The sequence below is a fragment of the Pelophylax lessonae genome (genome assembly GCF_965119305.1).
Source record: "Pelophylax lessonae genome assembly, chromosome: 3".
NCBI lineage: Eukaryota > Metazoa > Chordata > Amphibia > Anura > Ranidae > Pelophylax > Pelophylax lessonae.
This window is the reverse complement of record NC_138770.1, coordinates 288,942,381-288,960,320: the sequence shown is the minus strand read 5'-3', so window position 1 is coordinate 288,960,320 and position 17,940 is coordinate 288,942,381. Positions and strand designations below refer to the sequence as shown.

Below are 17,940 nucleotides of genomic sequence, written 5' to 3'. Positions count from 1 at the left end.
AATCCCCATATTTTTTGACCAGCGCATCTTCACAATATAAATATACCGCAGTATATCTGTAGTGGGCGGTCGGCAAGTGGTAAACATTAAAACTGAAGACAAAATGCTATAATGTATAAACATGAAATTAATATAAAATTATTTGTAAAGCTTAAGAAGTGCAAAACAAAGAATAGGAACAATGAAGATATATAAACATGCAGCAATATGAATGTTATTATTTCTTTATAGAATCAGGACTTATCGGTATTAGGATACGCTGTAGCTCCACAGGATCTTTGGCACTACTGAAATAAGTATGAATTTTCCTTATTTTCAGCATAATGAAACATGTCACAACTATAAGAAGAACTTGAAGAGCTGCAGTAGCCATAATGAGATAAAAGATTATTTTTCCATATGTTAGGCAAAATCCAAATAACTTTCTAAGCAGACGAGTATGTAAATCATCTTTGAATTTATTGGCTGTTCCCATATGACTAGGCAAAGATGTGCTTGAAGAATCATAACTCCAACCAGTGGTAGGATCCTCAATTATGGATAAATCATCTTTTGATGGTATAGAAGGAGTTGTTTCCACATGAGTTGGGATCACAGACGCAGGGCTGTGCAGGGAATGATCAGATAGCGGTTTAGTAGGAGTAAGGGTCACCTCACTGCTCAGGCTTATGTTTTGTGTATCACTGACTAGAGCAGAAGATGTTGTTGCTGCATAGAGATAGTCATTTGCTATAGTTGTATAGCTACACACTGGTGCATCGAAATGAAGGGCAGATTTTCCTTTGAGTGCTGAAGGATGTTCACAAAAAATTGAGATGGAATTCTGTATTATTTTTACATTCTCTTTAAGCCAGCGCTTGAAATCTTTAAGTCTACAATCACATGCCCAAGGATTGCCATCAAGACGAATGTTTTTAAGCTTGGTCAAGGTTTTAAAGAAGGTACCTGGCAGGTTCTGTAATTTACTATTGTTTAGGTAAACAATTTCAAGATTTACAAGAGGACGAAACAGATTTTCAGGAAGCTCCTCAAAAACATTGTTATATAGAGATAGAATTTGCAGCTGCTGAAGATCCTGGAACAAGCCCTCACCAAGAAATGTCAATCCATTTGAATGCAAGGACAGCTCCTCAAGTTTACTCAGACCACTGAATGATTCTTTTGGAAGACTCTGAAGCTTTGGGTTTTGAGTTAGAATCAGTAACTTCAGATTAGTTAGATTACTAAAAACAAAATTAGGTATTGTTAAGAGATTTGTGTGATAAAGCCACAAATTGTTGAAGTTCTCCATTTTGCCAAAAAGCACATTGGGAAGTTCAGATAAAGGGTTTTCAAACAAAGTCAGCTTAGTTAACAAAGGCAAATAGAGAAATAGTCCCTCAGGTAATATTTTTATTTTATTTTTGTGAAGCATTAGTATATTCAATTTTGGTAAATTGTAGAATGCTTCTTTGTCAATCATTACAATTTCATTTGCATACAAACGCAGCTCTTCCAATTCAGTGAGATTATCGAACATTCCAGGTGTTATTACCTCCAGGTAATTATTATAAAGAAATAGAGTTTTCAGTTTGAACAATGAGTTGAAAATATACTTGGGCAAAGATGCCAATTTATTCCTAGACAAGTTTAAATGCCTAAGTTTTACAAGGTGATCTAGTAATCCAGCAGGCAGTTCTCTAAGCAGATTTCTGTTCAATGAAAGGTCTGATAGGTTTCTCAGGTTTTGAAACATACATGGGTCAAGATCAGACAATGCATTCTGATCAAGAAACAACTGCTCCAGATTAAATAACCCGTGAAATATTCCTGGAGGTAGACTTCTTATAGCATTGTTTGTCAGCTTCAGTGATCTCAAAAAAACAAACTTCTGAAAAGCTCCAGATTCTATTAAGGAAAAATTGTTGCCTTCGAAAAATAGACGTAAAGTAACAGGCATTTCTTGAAAGCTGGTATTGGTCAGTTCTGTAGCCTGAGTGCGGTTTATAAGAACATATGTAAAATTATTGGGTATGGATAATGCAGCAATATCTGTAACTGAAGTACCTGAGCAAGCAATGAAGTTCTTTACTGAGCAAGAACACAAGACTGGGCAAAAAGCATCAAGAGCTACAAAGCTTGATGTAATTAATATTAAGAACACAAACATGATTGGCAGCCAACCTAAAAAGCAGAAAGAACAGAGATCACAAGCAGTTCTGTCATATTACATATTCAGAAGCATAAGCATTATAAAGCTGACTTCAAACAATAATAGTTACATTATATAAAAAAATAATTACATACCGGATAGCTACCTGTAAAAAATGATCTTTATATGTTGTGGTCTAGTCTACATGTCAGTTGAGCGTGTTCTTCAAGGCAGAATATGTACGTAGAAGCATAGCAGAGTGTATCCTGCTGATAATGATGCTGACACTAGGTCTGGAAATAGATGCTTTTACAGAGGAGCTCTTTTTTTAAAGGGAAAAAAATTATGTCACGTGATAAACATACATAGACAATAAGAGGCACATCATTCCTATTTGGTGTTGAACTGGAATGCCCATCCTTATATTAAAGGTTCAGTCCACCTAAAACTAAAATTTGTTTTTTGATAGACGTCAGACAATTCAGCCACCTTTCGAGTCCTGTATCCCCTTAGAATGCTGTAAAGTGTTTGGTGGCGATGATGGCGCATCTGCAGTAGCCATTAAAAAAAGGGTTGCACTCTTCCATTATGATCATGTAACAGGAAGAGTGTGTACAGCCAAAACTTCAAAGTGATTAGAACAGGGCTGGGAAATCTTTTCACTGAAATGCCCAAGTCAGCAGGATGACTAAGTCAACCAAACCCCCCACATACCAGGTACGGTATATATATTTTCAGTGGTCTGACCTATTACTACTGTACATGTTGGCTGGAAGGTAGGTGGAAGCCAGTTTTGCTTCTACCGCACACAAGGAACTCGGCAGGTAGGTTGTTCCAAACATCTTGGAGAACCACAGATCTGTTGATGTAGTCTGCGTCAAATCCTGTTGTGATCAGGGTTCTGTAGCTGCCAAACCATCACTTCCAAGACTCCTTGCTCTTATTTATGGTGAAGATAGCTCTTTATGAAATTTGCTGTATGTTTAGGGTTGTTGTCCAGCTGAAGAAAATACATTTTGGGCCAGTCATTCACTTCCCTGATGGTTTGGCATGATGGATAAGCATCTGCCTGTAGTTCTCTTGTTCAATGATTTTATTGAGAATAAAGAACCAGATACATCATTGTACAATTACGTTTTACATATGCTGCTATGCAAACAAAACACAATGAACAATGCACAGTGGGTGTAGGGCAATAATACCACAAAGAAAAATATAAACTGGAGAGGTCAAGTCATAAGAAGAACCTTGCAAATGGACAACCCCGGTTCACAAGGACATTCACACTTAAAGCTTAATAGTAACAGGAATATGAAGCAGCTTAACTATACAATTCAAGAGAGTGTTCAGGAAAAGAAGTAAAAGAAAAGTAGGCAAAGAAGAGGGAGATCAGAGGATCCGGTAAATACAGTGATCAAGCAATTATCAATTGCAAGTCAACAGTGGAGAGTGCCATGGGGGTTCAATCAAGATTCCAGAAATGATTGATCATAGGCCCATGGCAGGTAATTGCCTACCTATGGCTGCCATATTTTCAGGTGTTTAGGAATAGGATTGAGTAATGTGGCCTCAATTTTGCTGTGGATCGTGAATTGTGTTATTCTAGGTTTCATCTCAAGAAGACAAAGATTGGGTGTTTTCCACGCCTTAGGCGATGGTTTGTTTTGATGCAGTAGTATTGTATAACAAGAGTGTAAATTGTGTTGTATGTAGAACAGGTGGGCATTTATTTAACAGGGCTTTGGTGGGGTAAGGCGTTAAGGGTTACCCCAGCAAGCATAGATAGCATATTAAACAGCTCAGTCCAGAAGGCTGTCAGAGCAGGGCAAGACCACCAGATGTGCAAATGGGTTCTCTATCCACGCAACCTTGAAAGCATTGTGGGGGGTAAGTTAGAAAAATTATTTTTTTTTTAGTGATATTAAAAGGCAAAATTAAAAAAAATAAACAAACAGGTTATACTTACCCTCTCTGTGCAGTGGTTTTGTCAGCTTCTCCTCTTCTCGGGTTCCCCATCGGTGCTCCTGGCCCCTCCCTCCTGTCGAGTGCCCCCAGAGAAAGCAGCTTGCAATGGGGGGCTCCTGACCCACTGTTCTGTATGTCCATACAGACACAGAGCCGTAGCTTAGCCCGCCCCCTCTCTCTACTTATTGGCTGTGCTTCTCCTCTCTCTAATGGCCAATGACACCTACTGCTGTCTCAGCCAATGAGGAAGGAGAGTCCCCGGGGAGCCGATGTTCTTGTGGACATCGCTGGATGGAGAGGGAGCTCAGGTAGGTTGTAAGGGGGGTGGGCTGATGCATACAGGTTTTTTTACCTTCATGCATAGAAGGTAAAAAACCTTCAGCCTTTAGAACCACTTTAATCCTCGCTGGTACTAAATACCACCAAGTAAGGACTTTTTTTCCAGGGCTAGTCCATTCACTGAAGTAGACTAAGTGGATAGCCATATGTCAGTCCAGTCATTAAGGTAGAAGGAGTAAAATGAAACATTAGGGGGGCGTGGCCTGGCGCAGCATGTAAGAGGACGTGTGTGAGTGTAGCTCCGCTGGACCGATCTCCTATACCGCTGATCCTGCAGCCCTACGGGCACGATAATCCTCCCTATACCTCCCGCACATCCGCGACACTTACCTCCTCATGTCCCCGTCAAAGAAAGGCTCTGAGGCCGCTGCAAAACTGGCTGCATTCCGGCGACAGGAGGAGGCCTCAATCCAAGATGGCGCCGACTCGACTCCGGAGGTGGGGACGGCTGAGTGCCCTGCAACATCCAGGGTTTTGGAGGCGATTTCTACATGCCAGACCACGCTGACATCCAAAATCGAGGAGGTAAAGGTTGACATTTCTTTAATGAGGCAGGATATGCAGAAGCTGAGGGACAGGGTTGCTGAAACTGAACGCAGGATCAGTGAGGTGGAAGACTCCCTCCCTCCCTTGTAAAACTCCTCAGACAGGCTGCAGCACCAAGTGAACCTTATCTTGTTGCCGCCCGCACTATAGCCGAAGTACGGCTACAGCGCGGGCTCTAATTTCCGGGAGGCCGTCTTTATACGGCCTCCCAGTGACAAGCTCCCCGCACACTCCCGTGAGCGCGCATCGGGGGGAAATCTGTGTCGGCCGTGTCCCTTGGACACAGCCAATCACAGATCGTGGTAAATGGCCAATCACAGCGGCCATTTACCACGTGATCGGACCATGCAATGAGAGATGATCTCATATGTAAACATATGAGATCATCTCTCATCGCCAGCTCTCCTTCCTCACACAGAGACTGCGTGTGAGGAAGAGCAGAGCTGAACAGCGATTAGGGGACACAGAGACATATAATCAGGGCACTGATCACCAGTGCCCGGATTACAAAAAAGGTAAATAAAATACAATAAAATGTGGGCCCCCCATCAGTGCCCATAGTGCTGCCAGTCAGTGCCCATCAGTGCCTGCTCATCTAGGCACTGATGGGCACTGACTAGCAGCACTATGGGCACTGAGTGTGGGCACTGATGGTGCTGCCACCCGTCAGTGTCCATCAGTGCCGCCTCTCGGTGCCCAGCAGTGCCACCTCTCAGTGCTCAGCAGTGCCACCTCTCAGTGCCCAGCAGTGCCGCCTATCAGTGCTCCTCAGTGCCACCTATCAGTGCTCATCAGTGCGGCATATTAGTACCTCCTCATCAGTGCCCATAAGTGCCACCTCATAAGTGCCACCTCATCAGTGCCCATCAGTGCAGCCTCATCAGTGAAGGAGAAAATTTTTTTTTTGTAAGAAATAAAAAACCCAAAAGGTGATTAAATACCACCAAAAGAAAGCTCTATTTGTGTGAAAAAAATGATAAAAATGTCATATGGGTACAGTGTAGCATGACCGCGCAATTGTCATTCAAAGCGTGAGAGCGCTGAAAGCTGAAAATTGGCCTGAGCAGGAAGGGGGTTAAAGTGCCCAGTAGGCAAGTGGTTAAACTCCAAAAACAAGATGACATGGAAAATAGGTTGCGCCGCTGTAACCTGTGGTTTTTTGGCCTCCCAGAGGGTTCCGAAGGCACAGACCCTTCATCCTATTTGGAGCAATTACTCATTCAGGCATATGGCAGAGAATCCTTTTCACCCACTTTCGTGGTGGAACGTGCACACCACCTTTCGGGGCGCCCCCCACCCCAGGGAGCACCCCCTCGCACCTTCATCGCAAAATTCCTGAATTATCGGCACAGAGATGCCATATTGCGCCTGGCCAGAGTTAAGGGGAACATCCCACTTGGAAATCACAAAGTGGCCATTTTCCCAGACTTCTCTGCGGAAGTCCAGAAGCGCTGCAAGAACTATCTGGAGGTAAAGCGCAGACTGCGCATCAAAAATATCAAGTAATCCATGTTGTACCCAGCCCGTCTCAGAGTGGAGGGAGATGCCCGAGCACACTTCTGTGAGGAACCTGAATCTGCCATTACCTGGTTGGAACATTTGGAAGCCAGAGCTTGACCACCTCACCCTGACACCTCCATGTTTTTCCCCTGATTGCCTGTGCCTTATCTTCTGCTGCTAGGGTGGAGGGGTTCTGTAGATCCTTTGGAACTTGAGACATTGCAACTCTCCCCTTCCCCTCCCCCATGTTGTGCATCTTGGGCCTACTTCTTATGTGTCATACCGGCGGAGTGTCCCGGCTCCATGGATGGAACTGCTCTTTTTTTTCCCTCTTCCTATGGCCTTCCATCTGCCCATAGGCTTGGCTCTCCAGCGATACACCTGTTTGTTTTCGCCTCCTACACCAGCTCCGGCGAGTGATTGCGCCCTGTCCCCTTGTTGTCCTCTGCGACCCTCGGTTGACTCGAGCCCCCAGGGCACCCTGTTCATCCTATCCGTGCTCTTTTATGTTTTCACTAGATGGACTGGGGGTCCTCATTTTTCGGGTTCCATTTCCCTCCGGTTGCATGAGGGTCCGTTTTTATTTGGGGCGCACGTTTGGGAACATGCCCGCATAAGTTGGGGTTGGTGCAGGGCAGGGTGGGGGGAATGGGATTTTAATAATGTTTACAGATTTCTTTTGGTACAATCATTGCACTGTTTGTCTACTATGCACCTTTGACTCAAGCACTAACTGTTTGTTCCTATGCAATTGTTTATTAATGCCAGCATATGGCTGTGTGACTACTGGTCTTACAATATTGGTGACTGAGATCCTGGGAGCCTTTGCTCCACACCACAAAATACCCCTGCCATTGCCGCATTAAAACTGATGACGTGGAATGTCAGGGGTATGCGTGATAAGATAAAGCGGACGGCTGTCTAACATTTTACGCCGTATCAGGGCTGATATCATAGTGCTGGTGGAGACACACTTGGAGGACCGTGTGCAGCAGTCTCTTAAGCGGCCTTGGGTTGGCTGGGTACATCACTCGGCATACAGTTCCCACTCAAGGGATGTTGCGCTCCTGGTGGCCAAATCGGTACATTTTCAGCTCCTGGGATCTCAAGTCGACCCAATGGGTAGATATGTTTTTCTTAAAACGTCAGTCTATGGGGAATTACTGTTGATGGCTTTCTATGTGCCCCCCCCCCTTATTCTAGTACGATCATATTGGAGGGCTTGGCGTTTATGAAACAATACCCCGGGGCCCCGGTGATCTGGTTAGGAGACTTTAACAGTGTACTAGACTCTAGCCTTGACAGGTCCTGTAGTGTCTCTCAGGCGCCACCAAAGTCGTCACCCACCAGGTTCTCCCGTTTGTTGGAGAGCTTTGGTCTGACCGACTCCTGGCACAGTAAATACCCCACTCAGCGTGCATACTCCTGCTTCTCAGCTGCACACCACTCTATGTCACGTATAGACATGATACTGTTGACCCGGACCCTGCTCCCCAGATTGTTGTCGGCGGGCTTCGCCCCCAGGACCCTATCTGACCACTGCTTGTACTGGATTACAAGAAACAGAAGAAATTCCCCTAGGGGTGGGACTTTTGAGGCAGAAACCAGGACTTGAGTATTCAGAAATGAATTTTTATTGTGCAACAAGTATTAAACATGGTCTAAAAAGACAATGCCCAAAAGGCAAAAAAAAACAAAAAAACACATGGAACAGTGCAAAAAAGAGAGAGAAAAACAAATATGGTCATAAATACGTCTTTGACAGAGGGAAATTGTCTGAGATGGCTGGAGAGGACCAGACGCGTTTCGGTTTTTCCTTTTTCAATAGTCCTGGTGATGAGAGCCAAATCTCAGACTAGGAAATGCAGAGAGATAATAATTAGCACTCCATATTAAACAATCGTCAGGGTACACATTGTCAAAATAATAACAATAAGAATCACATGTTCACATATCAACGTTATCCATAGTATTTGCTGTGTTAATACATGAAAATAAGGAAATCAATGGAGTGGAAAAATAATACCAAATGCATACCTAGATGAGCTGTTCTCTGTGGATTGGTTGTGACTGACCATGTGGAGAGTTAAAATCCTATCAGGAGTGTGGGCACATAGTGCCAAAAAACCGCCAATATCAATTGCGCTTGTTTGTAGATGTCTAAAAGCTTTTAGTTGCTGAATAGGAAATACCAGGAACAAATGAGGGAACAAACTAGGAGCCCCTACAAGCGGGATGGTCCCAAGATTCTCCGGCCCCCGATCACCACAAGGATCCCATGTAAAGGAAGGTCCGTGATGTGGGATGTCTAAAAGAGATATTTGAAAAAATATATACTGAAATATTGCAATTTGGTGGGGCAGGTGTATACTGGAAGTAAAAAGGTGTTGGAAAAAATTGTTGGTTACCGTGGTAGTAGAAAGAGTAGTAATTATCGTCTCATGGTTATGAGGATATGCTCTTCATCCCGGTAGTTCCCAAAATGGGAGTATATAGTCTATAGGACACAAAAGAGGCTCTTTCAGATATATTAATCTGATGGGGGAGACTGGTGATAAGGTCACCGTGTATGGTTGCTATAAGAAGCGGAGGGTGAGATAGATATGGTTCCCAGAATGAAAGGAACAGTATAGGACAAGATAAACCTCCAGGTGCCTAAGTAGTATATAAGATTCAAGTAGGAAGCAGATCAGTGAACCACCAGGAGATAAAGGATACAAGAGAACATGCATATAAAATATACTGAGAGTCCCTTGTATGTTAAAGTAAAGGAGAGTGATTGAGCATAAATGTCATCCACGAGAAAGGAAGGATACACTTACCCTGGTAATCTCCGATGTGTGGGTAATGGCGGAACGCTCCGACATGTGGAGCGCTCCGCCATTAAATACGCCCGCGCCGTGAGCCATGGTGATGGCCACGCCTGCAGGAGAACGGACCAATTGGGATCCCCGTGTCCCACGCGCACCAACGCCGCCCACGTCCAGAGTGGGCGGCGACGTGCGCACTGGGGCACGCCAGCGCATCATATCCGGCCCCCGGAGTCCGTACGATGACACACTTCCAGGGGCCACACCGGGACGGAGTGCGTCCCTTTGGTGCGCTGGGGGAGAAAGAAGAGCCGGAAAAGGAGGGACACACCCCCAAATCCATTGTCACAAGATAAATTCATGACACCTAAACAGCATTAGCAAAACAAATACTATGTTTACAAAAACAGCGTAATATAGGTACATAAGGGAACCCTATTATGTGTATGAGAATTACACTATGTCGTGTAGGTTGTGTTTTAATACAAAACACAGAGGACGTGCATATACAGAGCAATACAATATCTGAAAAAAAAGCAGAAAGAGGAAGTTTTCATATACGATACCCTATAATATATGAAAATAAAAAATGATAATATGGTCATGAAAAGATCTCTAGATAACTTGGATGGCATCTAGTGTGTATTGGCCCAAAAGCAGCGTGATTGATTATACCCGCCTGATGTTAAGGGTTGTAAAATAAACATCATGGTATGGATCGGGTATTGGATGAGGGGAACAAGTGGAGATAGTTGCTAAAGGATGTCCTGATAACTACCAGGACTATCCATATTGCATGTCATCGGATCTTACGGAGAACCAATTACTCTAGACTTATGTTTATTGTTCCCAACTTCCTGAGCTGAAAACTTTCAAGAAAGGGTTTAAAGCTAATGTTTTCATTTAATCCCGGAGGGATAGTTGCTCTCAGATTATGAATCCAATGGGATTCTTTTTGAAGGAGGATCTTGTCCCAATCTCCTCCTCTGCTGCTGGGGTGTACCCTATCTAGGATAATAAAAGAGATTTGTGGAAAAATGCCTTTATGAGTAGTGAGGACATGTCTCCCTAAAGGGAGATCAGGGTTGCGTTGGCGCATACATGTAATATGCCTTTGTGCCCGTTTATAAAATTCATTTTTAGTTTTCCCCACATAGAAGCAACCACAGCAGCTGAGTAGGAGATAGACAACTCCTATAGTTTGACAATTTGAGAAGTGGATAGGTTTATAAGGAAGGCCATTTGGCAATCGTATATTTTTGTTAGTACACACAAATTGGCAGATGCTACAGCCGCCACATTTATATGTTCCTAAACGTTTACATGGGTCACGGCGAAATTCGCCCGTGTACTCACTTTTAACTAGAGTGTCTTTTTTTCAGCAAAGGGGGGGGCTTTCACCCTTGTAGACGTTGTGCCATTTGTAAAATCAATGCATGTAGGACCAGAAGGGCTGAGACATTCTTTTCTAATACTACACAGCAAGATTATAAAATTAAGCCGTTTATCACATGCACCACGCGTCACGTCGTCTACCTTCTACGCTGCCCTTGTGGCCGTGAATATGTGGGTCGTACGATACGCATGCTGCATGTGCGTTTAAAAGAACATGTGGCAAACATAATAAAAGGCTTTCCCAAACAGTGTCTCGCGGCACTATGACCTTTGCCACGGGAGAGATCCCAGTGGTACAGTTTTTTTTGGGAATAGACAAATTTCCGGGGATTGGAGGGGCAGTAATCTTACAAGAGGAGTCTCACAGTTGGAGACGAGCTGGATTTATCGTCTCAAAACGTATGCCCCCCATGGGTTAAATATTGATTGGGACATCAATTCCTTCATTAAGAATGCGTGATTGACGTGGGTATTTGATGTCAGACCACCCAGATATGTTGCCACATGGGTTACCAATATGAGAACATCTATTGAATTAAAGCAATTGAGATATGGGGAAAATTGCACTGAATTGTATTATTTTTTGATACATAATACCAATGTTTTAACATTTTTGGTGTTTTGTGTAATCATGTAATTTTGTATATTGCTTATGTTTAATTTCTGGTTTTATATAATATTTTATGTAATTTTATATGATGGGTTGTGTGATCGGAGTTCCTTTTGGGATTTGGTTTCCTGCCGGGAGGTGGCGCCGTGCCCGGGATGGTCACTTGTGATAGTGCCAACTAGTGAGGAAACACATCGCATGGTCAATCTTTAAGTTAGACCTTATTTTTTTAATAATTAATGTTGCCTTATAGTTAATTAACCATCTGAATTTTATTCCATATGGATATTATGGTACCGTTATGAGTTTGATTGTTTGGGCTTGATTGCCCCGCAATTGGAATTAGGTTGACATCCAGTTCCGGGTGCTGACACGCAAGTGGAGGGCATCCTGTTCCAGAATGTTACTAATGTGACCCGTCTGTTCCGGTGGTTGACACGCATGTGTCTTACTTCCTGGTTCCGGGCCATGATTATTGTGCCCCGCCCGTCCAGCATATATATTGAGAAGGATTGCCGCGGGCCACACCCCCTGACGACGTCACTCTGACGAAACGCGTAGGAGGAGCCTGCGGCACGTCAAGCTGTGACCTACGAGGGGACTCGGCGGCCATTTTCTCGGCAGGATACCGAGTCTTAGGAACACTCCGTGATACACGCTGAATAACTTCAATTTACATCAGGCTTGAGTGGTACGGAAGCCGGTGCAGGACCTGGTTACGGTTTTGGATCTGACACTTAAAGCTGAATACGATCCCTGTAATGGGGATCACTGTATTGTGGTAAGAGGCCAATCTTATTCCTTGGTGGTGGATTCTCTGCACTGGGCTATTGGAGTTTGGAGTGTTTATACCTTCTTTTGGGACCACACATTTTATCTTTGAAGGACTTTCAATATCCAAAGTTTTGATGTGTGAACTTTATTAGTTTTAATGGACTGTGCGGTTCATCCTACTATCACGGTTTTAAGCGCTACACCATCTATATACTAAACACCTGGTCATCCACCTGAGACTGAGCTCCGAGTGGCTGAACTTTAGCACAAAGTTTGAAAAGTTTGCATTGTGAAGTGAATAATTTAGATTTCATGTATTTTTTACAATAATGGTGACCCCAAAAGCTGGACTGTAAATAAAGCCCAGACTTTGCCCATCACAAAGTGTATACCCCCAGAAGGGTCCTTAGGGCCTGGGTTCCAAAGTGAGTGACCACAGCTCTGGACCTATATAGCACCCAATAGCAATGTCATATCTTGGGGACTGGGTATGGCTCACAAGGTTTGCCAAAGATGCGCATTGTGGCATTAAAAGGCAATGAGGCGATGATTGAATACATCAAAAGATAAAACAAGAAAGAAAAACATAGTTAAGCTAAGGGTGGATTCTGAATAAGAGTGAAAATCTACCACCTTAGGATACTAGTACAAAAACAGGCTCCCCCCAAAGTGCAGTATGGTTATAGGGGAGGCGCTCAGGGGGCGTGTTCTTGAAAGCTTTGCCAGTTTCAAATCACCTAAAAAGGTATGAGCCTATAACCCAGGGTTTATAAATACTTTGCTTTTGTCCTTTACTGTATGATTATATATTTTTTTAGTCATACAGAATGGGACACAGGATCTGGGGTCTTGTTATTGGATGTCCAAAAACAGTCTGAGGGATGGGCAATTTAGCAAACAATGCCTGGAGGCCAACAGAACAAACCGGTTAAGAAAGGCTGTATAAAAATCAGAAAGAAGCCTGCAACATCAGACACCTGAACATCCATCTGGTAAAACATAACAAAGGTGTGAACTAAGACAAAGTGGCAGTCTTCCAAAAAACTGATCAACTGATGCTTGAAATCCATGAAGCACCAACAGATCACAGATCGACAGGCCATTTCCGGCACTCTGCTCCTACATGCAAAAATCATCATTTTTTTTTGCTAGAAAATTACTCAGAATCCCCAAACATTGTATATTTTATTTTTTAGCAGAGACCCTAAGGAATAAAATGGCGGTCATTGCAACCTTTTATGTCACACGGTATTTGCGCAGACATTTTTCAAACGCAATTTTTTGGGAAAGAAAAACAGTTTTATGAATTAAAAAAAAAAAAAAAAACACTAAAGTTAGCCCAATTTTTTTGTATAATGTGAAAGATGATGATACGCCGAATAAATAGATACCCAACATGTCATGCTTTAAAATTGCGCACACTCGTGGAATGACCCCAAACTACGGTACTTAAAAATCTTCATAGGCAACGCTTTAAACGTTTTTTTTACAGGTTACCAGTTTAGAGTTACAGAAGAGCTCTTGGGCTAGAATTGTTGCTCTCGCTCTAACCTTCACAATATCTTACATGTATGGATTGAACGCCATTTACATATGTGGCCACAACGTACGCAGGCGTTGCTTCTGTGTGCGAGCACCCGGGGACGGGGGCACTTTAAAATTTCTTTTTTTTATTATTTTATTTTTACACTTTCCCTTTAATTTTTTTTTTTATCACTTTTATTCCTATTACAAGGAATGTAAACATCCCTTGTAATAGGAATAGCGCTTGACAGGTCCTCTTTATGGGGACATCTGGGGTCAATAAGACCTCAGATCTCTCCTACAGGCCAAAAAGCCTGAAATAAAAAGAAAAAGAAAAAGTATCTCGGCTATCCTGGCCAGGCAGTTGTCATGTCATGCTCGGTCCTTCGAGTCAGACTGCTGGGACCATCTAGTCCTCGGCAGACTCTATGGTGTACTTCCGCCGCCGCCGGATTCCTTCTCCGGTTTGCCGATCGCAGGGGCGAGCCTGTAGAAGCACCAGAGAGGGAGATGTCCCCTCCCGCCGCCTGTAAGAATAATTAAGTGGCTTAACAGCCGCTATGATTGTTCTTAGGGTGCAGGGAATCGTTGGAGGAAAAAATTATATCTGAATGATGCCTGCAGCTGCAGGCATCATTTAGATATCCCCACTTAAAGCCCTGGACATCATATGATGTCCAGCAGTAAGGAATAGGTTAACAGGAAAGGGGGAAATCCTCTCCTTCAGACTATGGGCTCAAAAAATGATTTGCCTAATCCATCTATCAATGATGGAGCAAGAAGCAGAGACCCCCCTTTGAGAGTTCTCTGAAAGAATTAGGTAATGCACAATATAGCTTAATATTCTTGGCATACTTGCAGACCTATGCTAGCACCTCTGATGCCAGATGCTGATCCAGACCAGCCTGGAGGAATTACAGGATGTGTTCCAGAAAGTACTTTCTAGAATTACATTTTCTTGTTTTACACCAAGCAAAACAGGCATTTCCAGGTGTGAAATCTGAGGTGCCCCAATGTCTTTGGGCCTAGGTTTCAAAGGCTATGCCATCTCAGCCAGCAACCGGGAAGCAGGCTGGTGTAATGGTCCTTGACACAGTGGGTATGGGCCTTCTGGGTGGGCCCACTGAGAGTTTGCCATGAGTTTGTGTATGTTTGAATACCACGTTTTCCTGGGCCCGTTTGATGTGATGAGAATCACTGGAATGTCCATCTTGATCCTGTGGAACAGTCAAGGGAGGATCAGGAGGGGTGAAAAGTCGTAGATCAGAGTGAACTGATCCCAAGAGATCAATAGAGCAAAAAGCACTGTGCCAAACGTGAAACATTTCAGACTAAAACTTGGTCCTACTGGCTATTTTTAAGAAGAATATTATTTTGCATCTCGGTGTGCGGCATTCCTGCTGCTGGTACAATTTATTGCTTTGGTGGAGGTGAGCCGAGCAGGCACCCGAGATGTGATTTTGGATTGTGTGTAATGTGTTTAGTTTGCGGTTGAATCCGGATGCCAGAAGATCCAATTTGTGGGAAATGCGAAACAATTTTTCCCAGATCCAAATTCTGATGATCAAGTCTGCCTGTTAGTTTAGGATGTGGACAGCAGACAATGCTGGAATGTGCAGTTCTTTCTTTTGAGTGGTGTGTGACTTCAGATGCGCCCTTGACGGCTGATCTAGGCCACCGTCATGGCATTGTCCGACTGGATTCTCATTGGGGGCCCTTATAATTGAGGGGCCCAGCACTGAAGGGACAACAAAGCTCTAGGATGTTGTTGGCAATAAGGGCTACCTTCAATGACCAAGTCCCTTATACTGAGAGGGCATCGAGGACTTCTTCCCAACCAGATACAGGCTGGCATCCATCGTGAGAACCTTCCATGTCTTAGAAAAGCTTCCCAGACTCAACTAATGGCTTGGCAATTCACCAGACCAGGGAGAGTCTGGCCTTGTAGGTCAAAACATGGAGTGGTAAAGTACCAGGACTGTTTGTCCCAAACTGCATGGAATGGCAAAGGACCCAGGACTGTTTGTCCCAAACTGCCAGAATGTTATGCAACTAGGCGTATGGTTCAGCCTCAGAGTAAACTAATACACTCACAACCCTGATGCAGGTATGATGGGAGGGTCTCCTTTGGGTCCTGAGGGAGAGAAACGTGTCCCAGGGCAGGAAGATTGTGGACAAGGCCACATCGGTCAGGCCCAATATGTGAGATGGTACCAGTGATGGATTTCCAATGGTTGAGAATTCAACTGTAGTCTTACTGAGTCTGTAGCATCCACTGGACATAGGATGACAGGGATAGGCGGGACTGATTTTTAGCAGGAGATTGTCCAGCTACCTCACAACATAAGCACCTTGAGCATGGAGCAAATCTAAGAATGGGGCAAGCAAAAACCCAGGATGCTGTGGAAAGACCAAAGGGAAAAGTGACAAATCAGTAATGCTCATGGCTCACTACAGAATGCAGATAGCATTGATGGGGAGAAAAGATGGGAATGTGCAGGTAGGCAGCAATGTCACACGTTTGGAGTAAAGAAGATGCACATTTGTTTCGTTTGAATTGATATTTATCATGTTTGAAGTGGGTTTTTCTTTTCATATAAAAAATACAGTTAATCCATACATTCTTACTAAATCCCTCCCTCCTCTTTTGTGCCACTCTCCCCCGTTCTTTTTTTCATCCTGATCACCTCTCCTCTGCCTTATTCGACCTATTCTATCCATCTATCTGTAGATTTCATAGTTTTCTTGAAATCTATCAAGTCTTTCCATGTATTCAACTTTTTGACTTGTCCCTCTTCTTTACTAGAATAGCTGTACAGATCCCCCACGGATGAGATTTTTTAGGGCATATAACAAGAGTCAATTTAAAAGATATACATTTTATTACAAATATCTGTATAAAATTCACATTATACAAACATTTAAAACCAATGCGGTAAAGTGCTTAGTTGTACCACCATAGTCTATTGTGACTGTAGGTACCAGAAACAAACACCCAACGCGTTTGAAAAATTCATGATTTTTCTTGCTTCTTCAGGGATATTGAACTATAAGTTACAATCATTCTATTGTATAAGAAAAGCATAATTCAGTCATAAATTCAAGTTACATACAGAATATATTACATTCAGGTATTTACACATAATGTATTTATACTGACCGATTGGAGGTGTACACGGATTGGGCAGGTGTGGAAAGTGGGGTCCCCCAAGGTTCTGTCCTGGGGCCAATCTTGTTTAATTTATTCATAAATGATCTAGAGGAGGGGATATCTAGTACAATCTCAGTATTTGCGGATGATACTAAACTAAGCATGCCAATATCTTCTATGCAGGATGTGGAAACCTTACAAGCGGACCTGAACAAAATAATGGGGTGGGCAACTACATGGCAGATGAGGTTTAATATTGAAAAATGTAAAGTAATGCACTTGGGTGCCAGAAACCAGAAAGCAAGCTACTCACTAGGGGGGGGGGGGGGGGGAGAGAGTCTAGGATGGAAAAGGACCTGGGGGTACTGGTAGACAACCGGCTTGGCCGTGGCATGCAATGCCAAGCTGCTGCAAGCAGAGCCAACAGAATACTAGGCTGTATAAAAATGGGGATTCACTCCAGAAATAACAGAATTTTTGTAAAATCTTACCGTAAAATTCCTTACTCTGAGTCCTCCGACAGTCGCCGCCCCTCAAATAGTCTTCACCAATGGGTATTGACTTCCGCCCCGCAGGAGTAGCTAGGCATAAGACTTGTTAGAAACAAAAGCTTTTAGCATAGACACACCCATGGGGGCTGTCCCACTGGTCAATACCCCCCCTGCATTAAGCCATCCCAACTCAGTTTGGTAGCATAGCAGTAAGTGTACAAGAAAAAACCCCAAAAGAGGGGCGGGGGCGGCGACTGTCGGAGGACTTCGAGAAAGGAATTTTACGGTAAGATTTTACAAAAATTCAGTTTTCTCTTACGTCCTCTGACAGTCGCCGTCCCTCAAATAGTCTTCACCAATGGGATGTCCCAAAGCAGTGTAGACATGAGGGGTGGGAGACGCAACCGTAGAAAAGGCAACATCAGAGAAAGGAACCTTACACGCACAGTAAGAGAACCTTCTGGGCAACAGAAAAGGTTCAACAGGAGCAACAGCCCAGGAAAACAAATTACCCAGGGGATAAACACCCCAACAGCCAGGGAACCACAAAAAAACAAGGGTCCCCTATGGCACTGCCGCACTGAGAACTTTGCGGCCAACGGAGGCATCAGCTGATGCCAGAACATCAACCTTATAGAATTTGGAAAAGCTGTGCACCGAGGACCAAGTCGCAGCCTTGCACACCTGGGTCACCGAGGCCTGAT

At 43.7% G+C, this 17,940-nt stretch overlaps 1 protein-coding gene across 1 annotated transcript; it reads right to left on the bottom strand.

Annotated features, from left to right (window-relative positions):
- Nucleotides 1-217: 217 nt before the first annotated feature.
- On the bottom strand, nucleotides 218-2,158 carry GP5 (glycoprotein V platelet; the record flags this gene model as incomplete). Its single annotated transcript, XM_082252400.1, has 1 exon — nucleotides 218-2,158. Exon 1 carries the CDS (start codon nucleotides 2,147-2,149, stop codon nucleotides 218-220), a length of 1,932 nt encoding a protein of 643 aa, XP_082108526.1. The 5' UTR covers nucleotides 2,150-2,158.
- Nucleotides 2,159-17,940: the final 15,782 nt, after the last annotated feature.